The 19,833-nt window shown below is 38.9% G+C and overlaps 1 protein-coding gene across 2 annotated transcripts in view; it reads right to left on the reverse strand.

The window, feature by feature from the left end:
* Positions 1 to 19,833, reverse strand: part of PGR (progesterone receptor) — a 1,418,053-nt gene that overhangs the window by 183,643 nt on the left and 1,214,577 nt on the right. For both annotated transcript variants that reach the window (XM_044072709.1, XM_044072710.1), the window contains exon 5: positions 5,381 to 5,525. In XM_044072709.1, the coding sequence (XP_043928644.1) occupies positions 5,381 to 5,525 (145 nt within the window). The remainder of the gene's footprint in view (positions 1 to 5,380; positions 5,526 to 19,833) is intronic.

Consider the following 19,833-nt stretch of genomic DNA (forward strand, 5'->3'; position numbering starts at 1 on the left):
TAAAGCTGTAACTGCATTATCTAAAATGCCTGATGTTGCATGTTTTGATCATACTGCTGTAAAGAAATGTATTTTAGAACTGCTTAAGCTAACACCTGAAATGTATAGGAAAAAGTTTTGTGAGCATAGACGCAAGGCAGATGAAAGTTTGTGTGAATATTTTGCTGAATTGAGCACATATTTCCATAGGTGGGTGAGTGGATGTCCGGTACCTAGTTTTGAAGGGCTGGCAGACATTTTGGTGAGGGAACAAGCCTTTAGCACATTGCCTGAGAACATGAGGATCTGGTTAGCTGATAGACAATGCGCAACATCAGATGAGTTGAGGAAGAAGGGAGACCTATACTTGGCAAGCAGGGCAGCCCTGCACAGGAAGGGAACCCCCATTATTGCTCATGGGACTAAAGGAACCCATGGTGGGCAGCACAGGCTGCCACAACAGAATCTGCCACAACAGAATCTGCCAGGAGCAGGGGAAGCCACTAGTCCAGGTACATGTCTAGAAGCTAGGGTTAAATGTTTTGAATGCAACCAGTGGGGCCTTGCGGCATACAGATATCCATGGAGGCAAGGTGGGGAACCAAAGGTGAGGGAGCCAGTGAGTGGGAAAGACAAGATGCCAATAGTAGGTTGTCTTGAGACAACATGGGTATTAAACTACCATCCTGCAGATGTCCTGAGAGGGAAGGATTTGGATGAGGCAGTGCCATGTGCCTATGCAGTTACACGCAGTGAGGCTAGGAGACAAGCATGTGGGTCTGGTAGCCAGGGGGAAACCCAGACAGACTGCATACTTACAGTCAGGACTGGTTAGGTGTTTACTTTAGGGACGGAGCTTCCATGGAGCAGTGAGACTGAAGGTGAGCCACAGCTGCTTGTGGGTACTGATGATCCCTTGGACAGAGTGGCTGCAAAGGTAGAGGTGAGTAGTAGTACCCAGGCTGACAGTGAGGCAGCACCATCAGACGATGCCAGACTTCCTGTGGAAGGGGAGCTGGGAAGGGTTACAAGGGGAGAGTTGAGACAGGCTCTGCTCTCAGACCCTACATTTCAAGGCCTGAGGCAGGCATCTAGGAAGGCACCTGATTCTCAAGGAAAGGGGGGATCTGTATACTTGGACAAAGGGTTACTATACAGTGAGTGGATCCCTGAGGGAGGGCTAGAAGGTGAGAGGGTACAGCAGTTGGTAGTGCCTAGAGCCTACCATCTGGTGCTTCTAGCCATAGCCCATGATATTCCCTTTGCAGGTCATACGGGCATAAAACGTACAAAGAGGCATATTATGCAGAACTTCTACTGGTCTGGAATTTCCAAAGATGTAACAGGGTACTGCAGGGCCTGTGAGCAGTGCCAAAAGGTAGGTAAGGCAGGATACATGGTGAGAGCTCCTTTGACTCCTTTGCCTGTGATTGAGGAGCCATTTCAGAGGGTAGCTATGGATATTGTGGGTCCTCTGAGTACCCCAAGTTCCACAGGGAAAAAGTATATCCTAGTGGTAGTGGATTATGCTACATGATACCCTGAGGCAGTGGCTTTGTCCTCCATTGAGGCAGAGAAGGTGGCAAATGCTTTGTTATAGATTTTCAGCAGGGTAGGTTTCCTAACAGAAATACTCTCTGACAGAGGTGCCAATTTCATGTCAGACCTGCTGGCTCGCCTGTGGAAGTCCTGTGGGGTAAAGCACATGAAGACCACCCCCTACCATCCCCAGACTAATAGTCTTGTCGAGAGGTTAAACTCTACAATCAAGTCCAAGCTACAGGCATTTTCAGATCAGTTTAAGAGGGAGTGGGACAAATATTTGCCCCATCTGTTTGCTTATAGATAGGTTCCCCAGGAATCCACAGGTTTTTCATCCTTTGAGTTGCTGTATGGGCATAGGATGAGGGGGACCTCTAGATTTAATTTAAGACAAGTGGGAAGGTGAGTGGGAGTCTCACAAGGAGTCTGTTGTGGCATATGTCCTAAACCTCAGGACAAGGCTCAGGGAACTCATGGGCTTGGCCCAGGAGAACCTGGCAGAAGCCCAGCAACAGAAAAAGGTGAGGTATGACAGGAATGCTCGAGCTAGAGAGTATGCTGTGAGGCAGTAGGTAATGGTTCTCATTCCTGTCAGACATAACAAACTGCAAGCAGCTTGGGAGGGACCCTACAAGGTGGTAAGAAAGGTAAGTGATGTAAACTACATCATGGAACTGATAGGCAGATGGCAGGGGCACAAATTGTACCATGTTAACATGATGAAACCTTACCATGATAGGGAGGCCCTTGTGCTGAGCATTTGCAGTAGATTGCAGGAGGAGTCGAGGAAGATCTGGTGACTGATCTCCTCAGTGAGGCTCGGGCTGACACCTCAGTGGAAGGTGTAGCAATGTTCCAGCAGCTATCTCCTATCCAGGTTCGAGAAATTTGAGCAGTGTTGTAGGAATTTGGGGACATGTTCATTGGGAAACCAGGGTGCACCCACCTAGTGCACACCAGGTAGATACAGGACCCAAAAGGCCTATCAGGCAGGCCCTGTATAGGGTGCCTGAGAGAGTCAGACAGACCCTGAGGGAGGAGGTGCTGGAGATGTTGGAACTAGGGGTGATTCAAGAGTCAAACAGCCCCTGGGCCTCCCCAGTGGTGCTGGTGCCAAAGAAGGATGGCAGCACCAGGTTCCGTGTGAACTACAGGAAATTAAATGGTCACACCGATACAGATGCTTACCCCATGCCTAAGACAGATGAGGCCCTAGAGCAGCTGGGTTGGGCTAAGTATCTTACAACCATTGGTCTTACCACGGATTACTGGCAGGTGCCCTTGACCTCCAGTGCTAGAGAGAAGTCAGCCTTTGTGACTCCTTTCTGCTTGTATGAGTTCACAAAATGCCCTTCGGGATAAAGAATTCCACAGCAACTTTCCAGAGGCTGGTAGATCATATCCTAGTAGGAGCCAGAGGGTTTGCCCTTGCTGGTCTAGATGATATTGCCATCTACAGCCATTCCTGGCCAGAGCACCTTCAGCATGTCGTGGAGGTACTGGGCAGACTACAGAGGGCAGGGCTGATCATTAATCTGAGCAAATGTCAGGTGAGTATGGCAGAGGTCTCTTACCTAGAACATAGAGGGGGGAGTGGTAAGATAAGGCCAGAACCTGCCAAAGTGGAAGCTATTCGGGCATGGCCTGCACCTATGACTAAAAAGCAGGTGAGGACATTTTTAGGGACAGCAGGGTACTATAGAAAGTTCATCCCAGTTATAGTACAATAGCTGATCCCCTCACAGACCTGGCAAGGAAGAACAGGCCAGATAAGGTAATTTGGACACCAGCATATGAGCAGGCATTCCATAAGTTTAAAGAAGCTTTTGGAGGACCCCCTATGTTAGCCAGTCCAGATTACAGCAAATGATTTGTTGTGCAGGTGTATGCTTCAAACCATGGGGTGGGGGCTGTACTTAGCCAGATTTCTTCAGTGGGAGAAGAGCACCCAGTGGTTTATCTCAGTCATAGGCTCCAACCCAGGGAGGAATGCTATGCAGCTATAGAAAAGAAATGTCTAGCCATAGTGTGGGCACTGCAGAATCTTCAGCCTTATCTGTATGGAAGGAAATTCACTGTTATGACAAATCACAACCTCCTAACATGGTTAAACAGAGCCAGCCAGAAAAATGCCAAGTTGCTAAGATGGAGCCTGTGGTTGCAAGCATATGATATGTCAGTACAGCACCAAAGTGGGAGTAGCAATGCCAATGCAGATGGGCTCCTCTCAAGACAGGGTATCGGGTGAGGTACACTCAGATAGACCTAACCCTCTCAAGTGGCATTTCTCAAGGGTCACGTGAAAAACTGGCTTGAGTTCTCCAGGGGGGTGGGGGGTGAAGACTGGTAGAGATGGCTGACGGCTGCCAGCCTAGCCAGATAGAATTGTGGAGATAATTCTATCATTTGTAAATATGAATGTTGAACTTAAAACAATGAGGCAACATTGCCATCTGCTGTAAAGAAAGCTAAGTCAAGCATTTCTTGTTGGTCGTTTGAAATTAAAATGACTTTATGTCTGCTCCTTTGAAGTTAGAATTTGGAGTCGATGCGTCTGGAGTAAGCATCCTGCCTATTAGTTTAAGGCTAAAGTTAATGACCAGAATTTACATGTGGAATGTCCTTTATTGCTCTAAGTGTAAAAGAATGTAAATGCAGTTTTGTCAGCCTGGGAACACCAGGAAAGTGTAAAAGATGATGTAATGTTTAGCAGGACTGCAGTTTCAATTTAAACAGTGAGAACCAGAGATTATTAAGCATTTTTGTCTGACTATCCAGCTCAGCACTCTGCCTGTTGCTCTATGTAATTAAGTTATTTTAGAAGTGTGTTTTCTTGTAGCAAAAGTTAGGAATTAGAAAGTTTAGACTAAGTGTTTTTCTGTGATGTCAGAACTGTATTACTGATTTATTTTAAGTATTTCTGTGTGATCTCTGAACTCCTTTAACTAGAAATGTGTAGTATAAAGTATTGTCTTGTGGTTTTAGTGATTTATTATTAAATATTTTAAAACCTTTTAACTGTGGCTGTTTTGTGTAGAGATATGTTAAGCTCTAAGAGTACATTGCATGTATATAAGGATCCTGTACCAGGTCACTCTAATAAGCCTTAAGACTGTTTAGTCAAACTTACCAATTGGATGATAATATTGCACAGTAATAATTGGGCACCCTTTTAAGGGCCTTTGGGTAGCTTATAATATTAGCTGGGTGGTGGCAGTAATTACTACCGTATAGTCTGGGTAAAAGGGGCGCCGCTGGAGAACCTGTGCCAGCCTTCCACAGGAGTGTCTGTGTGGTTGTATAAACTTATCTCAAAGTGTGTGTGTCAGCTACTTGGGCAGGGACATGAAGCACTGGTTGGACAGAGGGGGTGCTGGAGATTTTAGCTTGCCCAGCAAGGCTGAGATCTGGACCCTATAGCTGTGCCAGTGAGGAGTCTTATTGGGACCTGGTGAGCAAGGGAGCGACCAGCCCCAGACTGACTGTGATCTCTGTGTGCTCTTAAGGGAAATTGCACTTTACTGTGTGTGTATTTGTTATCTTTTCCTCATATATGAGACGCCCTCTCTGGTGTTAGTAGTGAGGATTGAAGCTCCTTGATTGCTGGGCTAGGGCACGGGCATCACATCAACAACAAATAAATCAAATATTAAACACTTATTGCCCTGAAATGTGTACTGTGTAAAAAGTGCCCATCCAATCTGAATGCAGATTGTCCCATGTAGATAAAACAATGTAAATGCAACCACTGATAACACTGGAAGAAATTCTACTATCATTTGTATTGGCTGCTCTTTTTTGATTTCAGGAACACAGACAGCACATTCAGACAATACTTCAGGCTTTTATTTATACTTACTCATTTAGTATCAGATCAGGTGCAAAATAGAGCATTTGACCGTTAGTGTGTTGATATGACCTCCACCCCAAACCAAACACTAACATACTCATCCAAGAGTATTGTATAAGCGTCATCTGGTCATCAATATGTAAGTTGCGAAAGCCTGTAAACAAAACCATTGTATTAGTTTAAGCATATGTTTTTAAATGCAGAAATGCTGATAAGGGACATAACTAGTATTTATGTATCTGCTTGTCAGTTTCTTGGCTGATATAAGGTATGGCACATTTTGAAATCCACTTTCACATATCATGTGGAATTCTTCCATATGTTACTCCCCTCAAGCTTTGTAGAAGAGCAAATGCCATAAATGTGCATGGTAAACAGTAAAACTAGTGTACAGGTATTCCACAGAAGAAACAATATCTTTAGAATAATTAGTATATCAGAGTCAGAACTAATGCAAAATACTGATTATCTTCCTCGGTACATGCTAGCATATTGATAAATGTTATGAGAACAGACAAAATCAGCAAAAAGTAAGCAAAAGGAAGTAGAGACTATGATATTACAGAATTTAATTTCCTAGCTTAAAACGTTAGTTAAAAAACAATAGGCTGAGTGGTACCTTGCTAATACTCCGGAAAGTATCATCAGAAAGTAAACAAAAGGAAGTAGAGACTATGATATTACAGAATTTAATTTCCTAGCTTAAAATATTAGTTAAAAATGGTAGGCCGAGTGGTATCTTGTTAACACTCTGGGCAGTAGTACTTTCATGCTTCAGAGCCCCAAGCAATATTTCTGTTTGTTTAGGCAATAATTTCCCATTTTTATCATACTGACTTTTATCATCTACATGCAAAGGCCTTTTACAGAAACATTTTTAAATATGGTATTATGCAGTAATCCTGGCAGTGTGTGAATACATTTGCAATTAGATGAGAAACTGATAAAGGGAAAGAAAAAGTGCAACAAGGCCACATTCCTACAAATACACCTTTCCATAGTTTTCACAATTCTTTTCCTCTTCTGTCATAGCTGGTATCTTGCAAAGAAATATCCATAGTGGAGTCTAACGTGAATAAAGAAAACTGTGTAAGAATATAATCATATAACACTGGAAGCAGATGCATAAGAAGAAGAAAGAACCATACGTTTTGAATTTATGTATTAGAAGGGTACTGTTATTTGAGGAGGGAACACATAGATTAAATGCAAGACTGGGTTATGGCAGAAAGAAAGTCAGGGTTTAATCTTTAGAACACCAGAAGAGATGCATGGATTATGAAGTTTACTTTCACTGCCTTTGAAGGAAGGGCAAAATTGGAAGTTAATCTGGGTAAAGTAGAAAGAATCTGAGTAAGAGGGAACAAGCCCTCAATAATTAGCACAAAAAGTGTTCTTGATGGTGTTAGGGTGGAAGAAACATTGGAAAACTGACTATTACTACAAAGGAAAATGCAGTGACTATATTTAATAAAAATAATTTTTAAATATTCAATTATAGTGACATTTCCATTACCAATACATACCACAATCTTTTTGAAAGGGAATTTTACTTTATTCCTGTTATACCTTTTAACAAAATTGATACATCGATGGCTCGTAAGCTATTCTCAATAAAACTGAATTTAGTTTTTTTTAAAGGTAAAGTTCAGAAACATGGGTGGGAACAATATTTTGGAATGAAAAGTACATTTAAATTCCCCACTCAGTTAATAATACATGTAAATATTTATGTGAATATGATCCTAGTGACCTTGATGGAGTGAGACAGTTTTACTACAACTTAACCAAAGGTGAGAAAAAATTCAGATTATGAGACCAGATAAAGGTAGTGGTGCCATGGCAAAGGAGGAGGAGGATTAATCTGCAAGAAAGTCAGTCTTATTATTGTTTTATTCAATCAATCAGCTGTGTGAAAAGCAATTTATGATGTTTATTATTTTTTTCATATTGTGTATAATTTTATTTTATTTATTTTTTGTTCATACAATTCTATCAGATAGGATGTTTTTTCAACTTAATATAATTGTTTGATGCTATAATGATGTTCTGGTCACAGTAAAGAGAGGTATTTTAAATAAAAAAATGTCAACCATTTCAAATGATTATATGTAGTACTCTTACAGATCATAAAACAAAATGAATATAGTTCAGCACAAAATGGCCTTAATTCTAAATAAACTGCTATTACAGAATTGTATTTCAACCAGGACATATGACTTTTTAAAGTTGATAAACCTGTTAACCCCCACCATGTTTGGCACTCCTAAAGTGCACAAATGGCTTGAAAATCCTCTTCTAAGACCTACTGTGGTGATGGCTAGCTCTAAAACTTTGCCAATAGCAAAATATTTAGACAGAAAGTTAAAAGGCTTTTGTGATAAAACCAATTATATTTTAAAAGGTTAATGGCATGCTTTGAGTTACATCAAAAATAGAAATGTTTGAATGATGCTGTTTTTGTCACCACTGACATTAATAAATTATTTTCAGTTATACCAAAAGTCATTGGGATATAACAGTTCTATGAGACTGCATCAAATAACAGATTAGTGCTTTCGTGATGGAACCAATTTGTACCCAATGATTTACATTTTTTTATGGTGGTGGGAAAGATGTTTCTGTTCAACTCAGTCTTAGACAATTTGTACCTAAGATGTCTGGATGATATCATTATTCTGTGAACTGGAATCCTATAAGTCCTAACTGAATTTTTAAAGTATGTTTACAACAGTACTAAGCTTTTAACTTTCTCATTTGAGCATGGGCAGAACACCATACATATATATATATATACTAACTGTATATATGGCCTAATGGTTAAGGTGCTTGCCTTACAAACACAAGGTGCAGGGTTTGAGTCTCACAAGGGATAATTGTCTAGGCTTAAAGTGGCTCACAAGGGCAGTTAGCTTAGTACTAATCTATGAATCTATGAACCTATATCCTTGAAATATTAAAATTTAGTATTTTGTGGCTATAAAGTCGAAACCTTAAAACAACGAAAACTGAGAAGCGCAAAATTCAAAATCTCGCACACCAGAGATTTTGAATTAGCGCTTCTACTCCACACACACACACATACACACACACACACACACACACACACACACACACACACACACACACACACACACACACACACACACACACACACACACACACCTTCCTCCCCACACACAAACACAAGCTGTCTACTACATAAAAGCAGGGAGGCAAGCCCCCACTTCACACCCAAACCCCCCCTTCTTAAATATTGTAACTCCGAAGTCGCACTACATACATATATACACAAAACACCACCATCCAAGCTACATTCTCCTCGCACACACACATCACAGCAACAAAACACACTAACACACTAACACACACCACAATCCCTACCCAAAACCCTTAAAAATAAACACTAACCTGAATCCACAACTACAGTAAAACACTGGAAGCAGTAATTCAAAATCTCTGGTGTGCAAGGTTTTGAATTTTGTGCTTCTGAGGTTTCGTTGTTTCCAGAATTCCAGTTTATGGGCTCAAAATACTGAATTTCGATATTTCAGTATTTCGAGCTTCTAAAGTGAATCCAGATATATATATATATATATATATATATATATATATATATATAAATATATATATATATATATATATATATATATATATATATGTATATATATATATATATATATATATATATATATATATATATATATATATATACAGTTATATATACAAAAATCTGATTAATAGCTGCTTGTTCCCACAACTAACATCCAGCAGAAAGCCATCTGACCTCTTGTTCATGTGTCTAAATAAGTATAACTAATAAAACTCATTACTTAAACGTCAACATAGCATTATACTCTCCTGATGTTCTCATCCTGACTGAAACCTGGCTCAAACCTCACATCAAAAGTGAAGAAATACTCCCAACAGGTTATAATATTGCTTGAGAACATAGACTATCTAAGAAAGGGGGTGGTGTGGCTCTAATGTTTAAATACCGCCTCAACATCCAGATCCTAAACACATCTGCCCTCCACACTGGAAATGAAGAAATCCTATATGCCAACCTCAAACTAAACCCAAATAAAACAATAAACATCATAGGATACTACTTCCCAACTGGCCAAAACATCCCACCCACGGAAAAACTCTTGAACTGGGCTAACCATTCCCTACCCCTGGAAGCCATAATCCTAGGTGACATTAATATCATCTGGCTATCTTGTAATAAAAATCACCCAGCCCAGCACCTAAACCTTCATAGTTTCACCTAACTATTACAGTCACCTACCCAGATAAATAAAAACTCTAACAAACATACTGCTCTAGACTGGATATTAGTCAATAAAGACCCCCACTCATACTTAGCTGGCTGTGTACCAGACAGCCTCAGTGACCACACTCCAGCATTCCTACTGAGACACCACTTAAATTGTGCTAAACCCATTATCTATAGGCAAATCCGAAATAGGGTAAACATTAACCCTCTCCTTTATCTCATCCCTTCAAAAATGTGATTGGACACCAATAAAGTACCTCAATCTGGATGAAGCCATCCACTTCTTTAGTAGCACCTTCCTAAACATCCTAAACACACATGCCGCAATACGAAATGCTAGAATCAAAACACAGTACTCCCCTTGGCTACAAAAAAGCACCAGGGTAATAATGAAAATCATAGATAAGGCCTGGGAGCAGTGGCGCTTTTTACAAAAACACCCTCCTCTAGACAGTCATTCCTAGAGTTGTGCAACAAGGTCAAAAAGCAAATAAAAGAAGATAAAACCCAATATTATCAGTCTGCCCTAAACTCCTCCCACCACAACCCTAAGCAGTTCTGGTCCACAATAAACTCCATTCTCCACCCAGGTAAAGTAGGCACCCCCCACCTACCACTCCCCCTTCCTCCAGCAGTATTGCTGACTCATTCAATAACACTTTACTGAAACCATTCTGTCTTTGACTAAACACAACCGTCTATCCACCTTCCCTACATCAAAACTAAATACTCTGCCCATAGTCTTTTCTTTTTCATCAATACCTACCTCCTATATAAAAAACTTCTACTGAAACTTAAGCCTACAAAACTTACAGCTGAAAATCTTCCCTCTAAATTACCTAAAAAGAGCATCAAAAGCCCTAGCTTATACAGTCTCTATCTTAATTAATCAGTCCTTATCAGAAAGCTATGTCCCCACACTGTGGAAAATATCCCACATCATTCCCCTCAATAAGGTGGCTCCTCCACTAACCTTTCCAATTACAGCCCCATAGCCATCCTTTCTCCACTTTCCAAGATACTTAAGAAATGCATCCATTCTCAAGTCTTAGACTACCTCTTAGGTAATAACCTCCTCTCCAGCACCCAGTATGGCTTCAGGCCATACCACAGCACTACTACTGCCTTGCTCTCTTTCACTAATGCTATCCTTCATCATAAAAATAATAGCCTGTTCTCCTATGCTGTATTCCTGGATCTATCCAAGGCTTTTCACATGGTCTCACACAAACTACCAATCTCTGTTCTCACTAACCTATCCTTTCCCAGTCAGCTACTGATTGGTTTCACAGCTATATATCTGGCCATCAACAATCAGTTGTCTGACATAATGACCTATCTCCTCGACTTCCTGTAACACTTGGTGTTCCCCAAGGCTCCACCCTTGGTCCCCTACTATTCTCATTCTTCACCAGTGATTTATTCACAGCCACCAAGCATGCTTCTCTTACACAGTATGCAGATGACTCCACCCTCATCTGCTCAGCCTCAGCTATACCTGAACTTCACAAGATCACACAGGAATCCTTTTCATCTGTAGAAAACTGGCTATCTAATGCCAGGTTATTACTCAACTCGAGCAAGACTAAATTCCTTATCTTCCAACCCACTAAATCTATCCCAATTATCCCCCACTTTAATATTCTAGCCAAAGACAATACCGTCGTCTCTCCAACAGAACACACCAAACTACTTGGTGTTGAGACTGATGACAATCTCAGATTTGACGGTCACATTTCTCTTACTATAAAAAAGGTTCACAAAAAACTAGGTGCATTGTACAGAAACAAACAATTTCTCACCAAGACAGCCAGAGTTTCTGCTGCCAATTCCCACCTAATCTCCACTTTACTCTATGCCTCTCCTATACTTATCTACCTTAGACAAACAGACCTAAACAAGCTCAAGTCTTGCTACAATAAAATTGTTAAGTTTGCTGCTGGTGCATCTTATCACAGCCACCACTGTATCTCACTTAGAAAACTTGACTGGCTTGAACTCCCTCAACTCCTTCACCTGAATCAACTCTCCCTTGCCCACAGGTTAGTAAATCATCCTCTTAAAGTCTCATCCTTTTAAATCCTTCTCCAGCTCTACTGCCCCACTAGACCTCTAAGCTCCAGCAGCAAAAATCTACTTCTAGTGACCAAACCCAAGAACTGAGTGGTAGAAGCACTATTTTCCTGCACCATATCCAGATTATGGAACAATCTCCCCCTTCTATAACCACACTACCTTCTTGCAATCACTTCAAGACTGCACTAAAAACTCACTTAAAAAGTCTCTGGTTATGCCCATGCACCAATCCTGACTAGTAAGCCTCCTTTTACCTCCCCCTTCCTGTCAATTCTCCTAGCCACTGTGCCTCACACCATCTGATCATTGCACTTCTTCCTCTGCAGGCTCTGGCTCACCCTTTACCCTCCCCTTCCTTCCTCACTCAATCTCTCAGACTTGTTATAGCATTCTTAACTACCTCACTTCATCTCAACTCCAAATACATATCCACCTGACTTGAACCTAGCTTCCTCTCACTAACACGTATACTACTCACTCACTCTCCTCTCTTACTCCTCTATCTTCCCCTTCCATCCCATTAGCCCTTTTAGCTTGTTCCACCTTCGTGTGGAGCTTCTGCTTTATATCTGCTTGAGTTTAGTGCAATATTTGTTTATAATATTTAGGTTTATGAGTTTAGCACAGTATCTGTTTGAGCTTAGTACTACCTGTATACATCCTACCTTTATTCCTAACCTCTAGCTAGATATTGGTATATCTGTTCATTACTATGTTTCATATTGTATGTATAGCTAATGTTTGCTGCAGTATGTATTATTTGCTATTGTGTGTATATTCAATAGTTCTTCTTGTACTCTGCTGCTCATTTATTGTTCTGTGGAGCTTTTCTCCCTGGGCCTCCACTGAAAAAGGACCTGTGCCCAGTTGGAATTTCCCGGTAAACAAACATATAAATAAATAAAAAATAAAATAAATGTTATATATATATATATATATATATATATATATATATATATATATATATATATATATATATATATACAGAACAAATAGCTGACACTCCTACAAACAGAAAAAAATGTTTAATCAAGAGACAAATAAGTTAAGCAGAATTGTATCTGAAGATTTCACATATGATATTGAAATTAATAAACAAATAGAAATGTTTAATGAAAGCAATATCTAGAAACATTATTGGAAGAAAGAATAGATGAAGTCCTAAAAGGTAAGGACACAAAATGTAATCTTCTTCTGAGTGATATAAGACCTGAGCACATTATACAGAATAAGTGCTACCAACACTGCAAACACTGCAAGTTATGAAGTGTGGACTCAAAGCATATTAAAACATTATTAAAAAGAAATGGAGCATATTGTCTCATTTTGAAGACACTGTTGAAGTTTTGGGTGAATCTCTCCATTTTGTGTTTAAGAGAGGAATACAGTGAAAAAAACAAAATTGAAACAATAGAAAAGACTTACAGTATAAGCAAAGAGTCTCAGCTATGCGATTTTGATGGTAAGATGAGAGCATGTGGTATGTGCATCCAATGTTCGTATATTATTGAACACAATAAATGCTTTGTTGCCCATCTAGATAATTTAGAAAATAAAGTAAGAGGTTAAATTTTGGCACAAAATGGGTTATACACATCACTTAGTGTGACACGTGATTCATTTAATATAGTTATGAGAGAAAAAACTTTAGAACAAGAAATGACCAGCATTTATACATTAATATTAAAAAGGACAACATAAATTACTAGAAAACATTGTAGAATGTTCAAATTTTAGTAAGTTTTTATTTTCCGTTCTTGAAAAGGTTCCATCACAAAAGAGATAGAAAGAAGAAGGCTATGCTGGAATTCCACAAACTGAAATGGCAAATAAAACTGAATAGAAGACCTGGTGTTAATGAAATGATAAGTATTTCCAGTGTCTTAAATTTTAAAGCAGCAAAACTGTTATGTTAGGGCCCAATAAGATTTTTTTAGTAACATTTTTCACATGCATTATGTGTTAATATTCAAAGTCTGAATGTGATTATAATGTGGTGAAAATTTTCCTAGTCAAATCCTGTTATATGACCTGGAATGTGCTCTTTAAATGAGTGTTAGTCGAATGGTTCAGACTGTTCTGATGACATCCAGTAAATTCAAAGGATAAAAGCTGTTAACTGTTTGCTTTTCCTTGTTTTAATAACATGGTTTGTCTATGTTGGAAAACAGTGATGTGATGTTTTCTGAAGTTAATGGCTATTTTTACCACAAGTAGAGACTGTGACCTTGTTTTTGAGGTCCATTATAATAGCAGACAAACATTTTTCACAGCCTTTTCTAATAAAATTGCATTAATGGAATTGTAGTTGCTAATCCTGCCTAAAATACCCCTTTTGAGTATAAGTGCACTGGTGGCCAGTTTTTGGTTCCTAGGGACTACACTGGAGAATAGTAGAAGGTTAAACAAGGACATGAGACTAATAACAATTTCATTTAGCCTCAAAACTGCCAGGGATGTTGCCTGGACCTGGACTACAATTGTTTATTTTTCTAGCCAATGATTTATCTACTAAATGCACCATAAATTCTAGTAATTTCCACTGATAATCCCCATTTGTTATATTCAGCCTGTTTAAAAACACCAGAAAAATATAAATTAATAGCATTTGCTAACTTTGTGTTTTCATGTATTAGCTTGATGTTGTGCGTCAGTAATCCAACAGAGTTAATAGACCTTTTGTCACTATTTACGTATGAAAAAAATTCTTAGTGTCTCTGATTCTATATGTTTATATACATACCCATTACCAGGCTATTCTTAATGACATTTTCAATATTTTACTAACCCATTTACAAGCCTTACTTGCAGATGATATACTTTCTTAAGACACTACATTTTATCTTTTGGCTTCTAAGCAGTTTTCAGTGGTTTTGTCCCCATCAGGGGGAGTAAATTTGTCTTTTTTTACTTATATCCATCCTCCTACAATTATTCACACAATTATCTTCAAAACTATCTAGAATAGTGCAACATTGTCATTATTTTATATTGAGTTCCCATATGAGTTGACATTTCCTAATGTTATAGTTTTGATCTATCAAAAGTAAATGTAGTATGCTGTGGTACAGTCACACAATACAGAGAAATGTAAAGCCAATTAGTTAGATTCTCCCTGTGGAAGTAATTGTTCATTATTAACTACCTTCTTTGATACAATTATTATTAACAAATTTAGTAAGTCTGTCATTAGTACATCATTTTTAATATCAAAAGAACACAGACTTCTCCTTCTGCAGTAGTAGACCGACTACCATTTTTCCAATTTATGTTCTGAAAATAACGTTTCTTAATATAATTAGGTTTTCAAAGACCATGCTTTTCTCCGGGGTTTCTGTGTATTCCAATTGACTTAGTATAGGAAGACTGGGGCTTTTGTATTATGCCATAATCCTTACTGCATTCCTGAGTATATCACCAATAGGTTCTGGTATAATATCTATGGAATAATCCATTAAAATAATTTAAATGTGCAGTTAGTCCAACAATAACCACTCCAGTACCCCACCACACCTCCTAACTCATCTCAAACATTTGTGCTACAGGTAACCAGGTATAAAAACCTTTTCATGTTGCCAACAGCTACAGAACATTTTTGTTCATAGCATATATCTTATAGTTTGTAATAAATTATCTATTTATTCTTGCAAACTGATCTTCTTCTGCTTTTAAGTGGTAACTAAAGTCTATCAAATGGGTTACATTATCCTTGTGTTTCTTATTCAAAAGTTTGCCACCCTGATAACTTATCTAAAAGTGTCCCTGTGAAACAATTCCATTTTTTTCTGTTAAATTCCTCCCAGAATGTTGCAATATCCACATTATGTGAATTACAAAAGTAACATAACCATTTATTAAATAAGAGCGCATTAGATTACTAACAGAGACAATGAGTGTAAAATCTCAGTAAAACAGATAGTCATATTGTAACTTTTGCACATATGGTAAATACTATCTGTGCTGCTGTTCACATAGTGCAGTGGAGTGCCTAATTCATTATTGACATCTGCAGGTGAAATAACTCAGCCAAAAGATCTCTTGCCAGGCAAAAGATTCTGTAGTGTTTTAACTATTTCAGAAATCATATAGCCATTAGGACTAGGAACAACCATTTTCCTTGTCAATACTTCACACTGGTCTAACAGATTTTCGAATCATACCCCCCCACCCCCTAGAAGCAAACCATTTTGTTATGATATAGTATGCTCACTCTCACTTTAACTTTGTTGTTCCTCTTAGACTTACAAGGTTTTCCTCACTGCTACTGTTACTCCCTCTCAGCCTTTCGCTGGTATGTCATCCTGTATTCTTGCTACTGTTCATTTCCGTTTTTCGTAATATAAGCAGATCTGTGTCAGTGTGAACACTTACACATGTGGGTATAATAAAACTGTTCTGGCATTACAGACCTTTATTAAAATAAAGTTGCATTTGTGAATGATCCGTTTGGATGCTGATTTAATGGTTTCTTTCACAGATGATATAAAATGTCTCAAATCTGTCGGAACATACTCATAGCAATGCATCTCTTTCTTATTTATTTATTTATTGCATTTGCTGACTGGGAAAATCCACTGGGCCTGGAGGAGCCCATTTTCAGTGGAGGCTCAAGGAGAAAAGCTCCATATTGTTACATACAATTAACTAATAAAACATTGTTGATACATGAATAAAATGGGCACATTACTACATACAATTAATTAAACATTGTTGTTACATAAAAAAATGGACAGACAGTAGGAAGGATAAGATAATTGGCAGAGATGACATTTCAATTACATACAAAGGACAAAAAGTTTATAAGTAAGAGCATAAATGGAAACAGAAGTATGAAAGTCAGCTTAGAAGAGGAAAGTAACTTTGCAGAGTATGTGAATTGAAAAAGAAAACAGTGTATACATGTGAGTGTGTAGGATTCAAAGCAGGGGGATGTAGAGTTCAGGGTGTAAAGCAGGTGAACAGGATGTATTAGGATGAAAAAGCAGGAGAGAGAAAGTGTAAGAAGGTACAGAGGAAAGAGTGGGAAAGTTTTGAGAATTGAAACAGAGAGAGGTTCTATACTGGGAAATTAGGTGCTGAGATTTTTTTGTGGGGTATAGGAATATAGCCAGTTAGAGACTAAATGTAATTTTAGGGATTTTTTTTTTTTAAAGAAGCAGGCTTACTGGTTGATCTGAGTGAAGGAGGAAGATTATTCCATAACTTAGAAAGAGTATAGGAGTACAGTATTTGGCCAGCTGACAGTTTGGGTTTCTCTATAGGCAGCAACATTTTGTTTCCTGATCTGAGGTGGCAATAGGGCTGGTACATGGTCAGTATAGATGAGATGCAAGGGCAACGTTCAGGTTGACAGGTTATTTTATGGGTTGTGGTTAGTTGAAGGTAAGTAAGATGGTGGTGGGATTCTAGCCAATTTAGTTGATGCGACGAGGAGCAGTGGTGGGTAGAGTATTTAGAGATTGTAGCAGATTTGGCAACTTTATTGTAGCAGGAATCAAGCTTACTTTTTAGGGAAGATTGTAGGTTGGTGAAGATGGGAGCACCATAAATCAGAGTTGGAAGTAGGAAGGATGAGGCAAGGGCCTTTTTGGCAGTGAGACTGAGAAAATAGTTATGTCGATATAGGGCACCTAGTGTTTAATGGGTTTTTTTGATATTGCTGTGGATGTAAAGGTCAAAGTTAAGTTTGTCATCAGTGATGACAACCTAGTAGTTTGGTACTAGGGACAACTTCTAAGGTTGTATTGTTATAGGAAGAAACTGTAAAAAGAGATTTGTCAATGGGGCTAGTTTTTGTGGGAGCAAATAATGAAAGTTTTGTTTTGTTGGGGTTAAGAGTGAAATGATTCTGGGACATCCAATGCTCAGTAGAGGTGAATGCTTCTTGGCTAAGTTGCTAGAATTTGGTTTGAGGTTTTGAGGAGGAGATGATAGCTGAATCATCAGCATATTGGATGACAGTACTATGAGTAAGGGTTTGATGAAAGTTGTTGACAAATATATTAAAGAGGAGGGGACCCAGAATTGATCCTTGTGGGACACCTGTGTTGGCAGTAATGAAAAGGGAGGAAGAGTTCTGCCATTTAGAGGATTGTTGCCTGTTTTTGAGGTTGTTTGTAAAGCATTGTAGGGTGGGGGGAGACAGATTAAGGTTGGAGAGTTTGCTGAGCAGTAGGGAGTGGAAATGGTGTCAAATGACTTTGATAGATCAAGAAAGAGAGTTGAAACTAAGGAGCCAGTGTCACAGGCTCTTTTTACTGTATCTAATAAGGAGATGAGGGTGGTGTTGATGCTATGTCCAGGCCTAAAGCCATGCTGAGTGGGAGAAAGCAGTTGGTATTTAACTAGATGATTTATGAGCTGTGTGTGGATGCACTTCTCTAATATTTTAGAGATGGGGGAAAGAATGGCAATAGGATGGAAGTTTGAGATGTCAAATTTGTTGCCACCTTTATGTAGAGGAATGACAAATTATTTTTTTCAACATATCTGGCATGCAGGATTCTTGACTGGACCTATTAAGGAGTATGCTGATAGGGTAGGCTATAGAAGGGACTGCTAGTTGTAGGTATTCTGCAGGTAGCTTGTCAGGAGCATTTGTACAAGCTTTTAGTTTATAAAGTAGTTTTTGGATGGTGGATGTGGTAATGGGTGATAATGAGAAGATGGGTGTGGAATTTGAGGTATTATGAGCTGATGATGGACCCAATGTGTTAGGGTTGATGGGTAGGAAAGTAGTAGTTAGATTGGTAATGGTGTCAATAAAGTATGTATTGAAGAGTGTGGCTGAGTCAGAGGGAGTTTTATCTGGGTTTGGGCATGGGGTATTGTTAGTACCTGGGTGGAGTAAGGAATTAATCGCTCCCCAGAATTTTTTTTGATTTTCTTTTTTGTTTTTGACCACTAAACGTATAGCCTGATTATGAAGCTGTTTGTATTGCATTAGGTTGGGAGGTGTTTTGTTTTTTGCGAGGTTTTCCATGCCTTGTACCTAGAGGACATAACTTGTTTGTGGCCTTTGCCAGCCAGCAGGCATGTTTTGATCTGACTCTCTTTAGTCTTAGGGGGGCCAAGAAAGTTTAGAGTTCTGAGGAATGTGGAATTAAAGAATTCAACAGACTTGTTGAGTGGAAGGATTCTAAGTAGGTTCCAATTTATATTCTGCAGGATGTCATTCAGGGTGTTTTGGGAGAAATGAGACAGATCTCTGGTGTATCTATATTGGTGAGGGTTAGTTGTAGAGGTGGACTTACGTATAATGAATGCTGGAGAGTGATCACTGATACTATCAGGGAGAATGCCTGAGGAAGAGATTTTATCAGGGTCTGAAACTAGGACCCAGTCTAAGTTTGAGCCTTTGTGTTCTTGTTAGGTCTGGTGATATCAGAAATTAGTTGACAATATAGGTGTAGGTGGATATTTGCAGAGGGATTATTATTGGAGATGTCTAACTAGTTTATATTAACATCGCCTAAAATGATATTTTCATTTTGTATGCTAAGGCTTGTCCAGGCTAGAATTTCTTCTAGAACATGACTATTGTTTCCTCAGGAATGTATATTAGTATGATGCAAAGGCTTCTGCATTTTATAAGTTTGAGAAAATTAACTAGTAGCTCAGCAGATGAGAAAGGGGGAATTGGTTTAGAGTATGGAATTACTGTATAGGTGCTTGGGAATAATAAGGCAACACCTCCACCTTTTTATGGAGTCTGTCATTCTTAAGACAGGAGTAGTTTGGGAGTAAAATTTCAGAATCCTTGATAAATGGCTTGAGCCATGTTTCAGTGATGGCCGTAAGTCTGGTTTCTGTTGACTTAGCCATGCATGCAGGTGGGGAATTTTATTCTTAATACTCTGAAGATTAACAGTGGTACATTTTAGTTTTTTTGTGGAGTTGTGGGAATTTTGAGAAGGGGAAGAAGGGCTTGGGTTAGGGTGTATATCACCACAGAGAGCCAAGTTACAAAGAGTTAAGATGTTATTTGGGAGAGACTTCTTTTTGTGTTGCTGAAGTATTTGTGGCCATGGTGATGAGAAGAGTTATGATGTATGGAGAGTAGGATTATTCTTTTTTGTAGGATAAGATTGGTTTGATACAGACTACA

The sequence above is a fragment of the Protopterus annectens genome, chromosome 5.part0 (genome assembly GCF_019279795.1).
Source record: "Protopterus annectens isolate FY-2018-M chromosome 5.part0, PAN1.0, whole genome shotgun sequence".
Taxonomy (NCBI): domain Eukaryota; kingdom Metazoa; phylum Chordata; order Ceratodontiformes; family Protopteridae; genus Protopterus; species Protopterus annectens.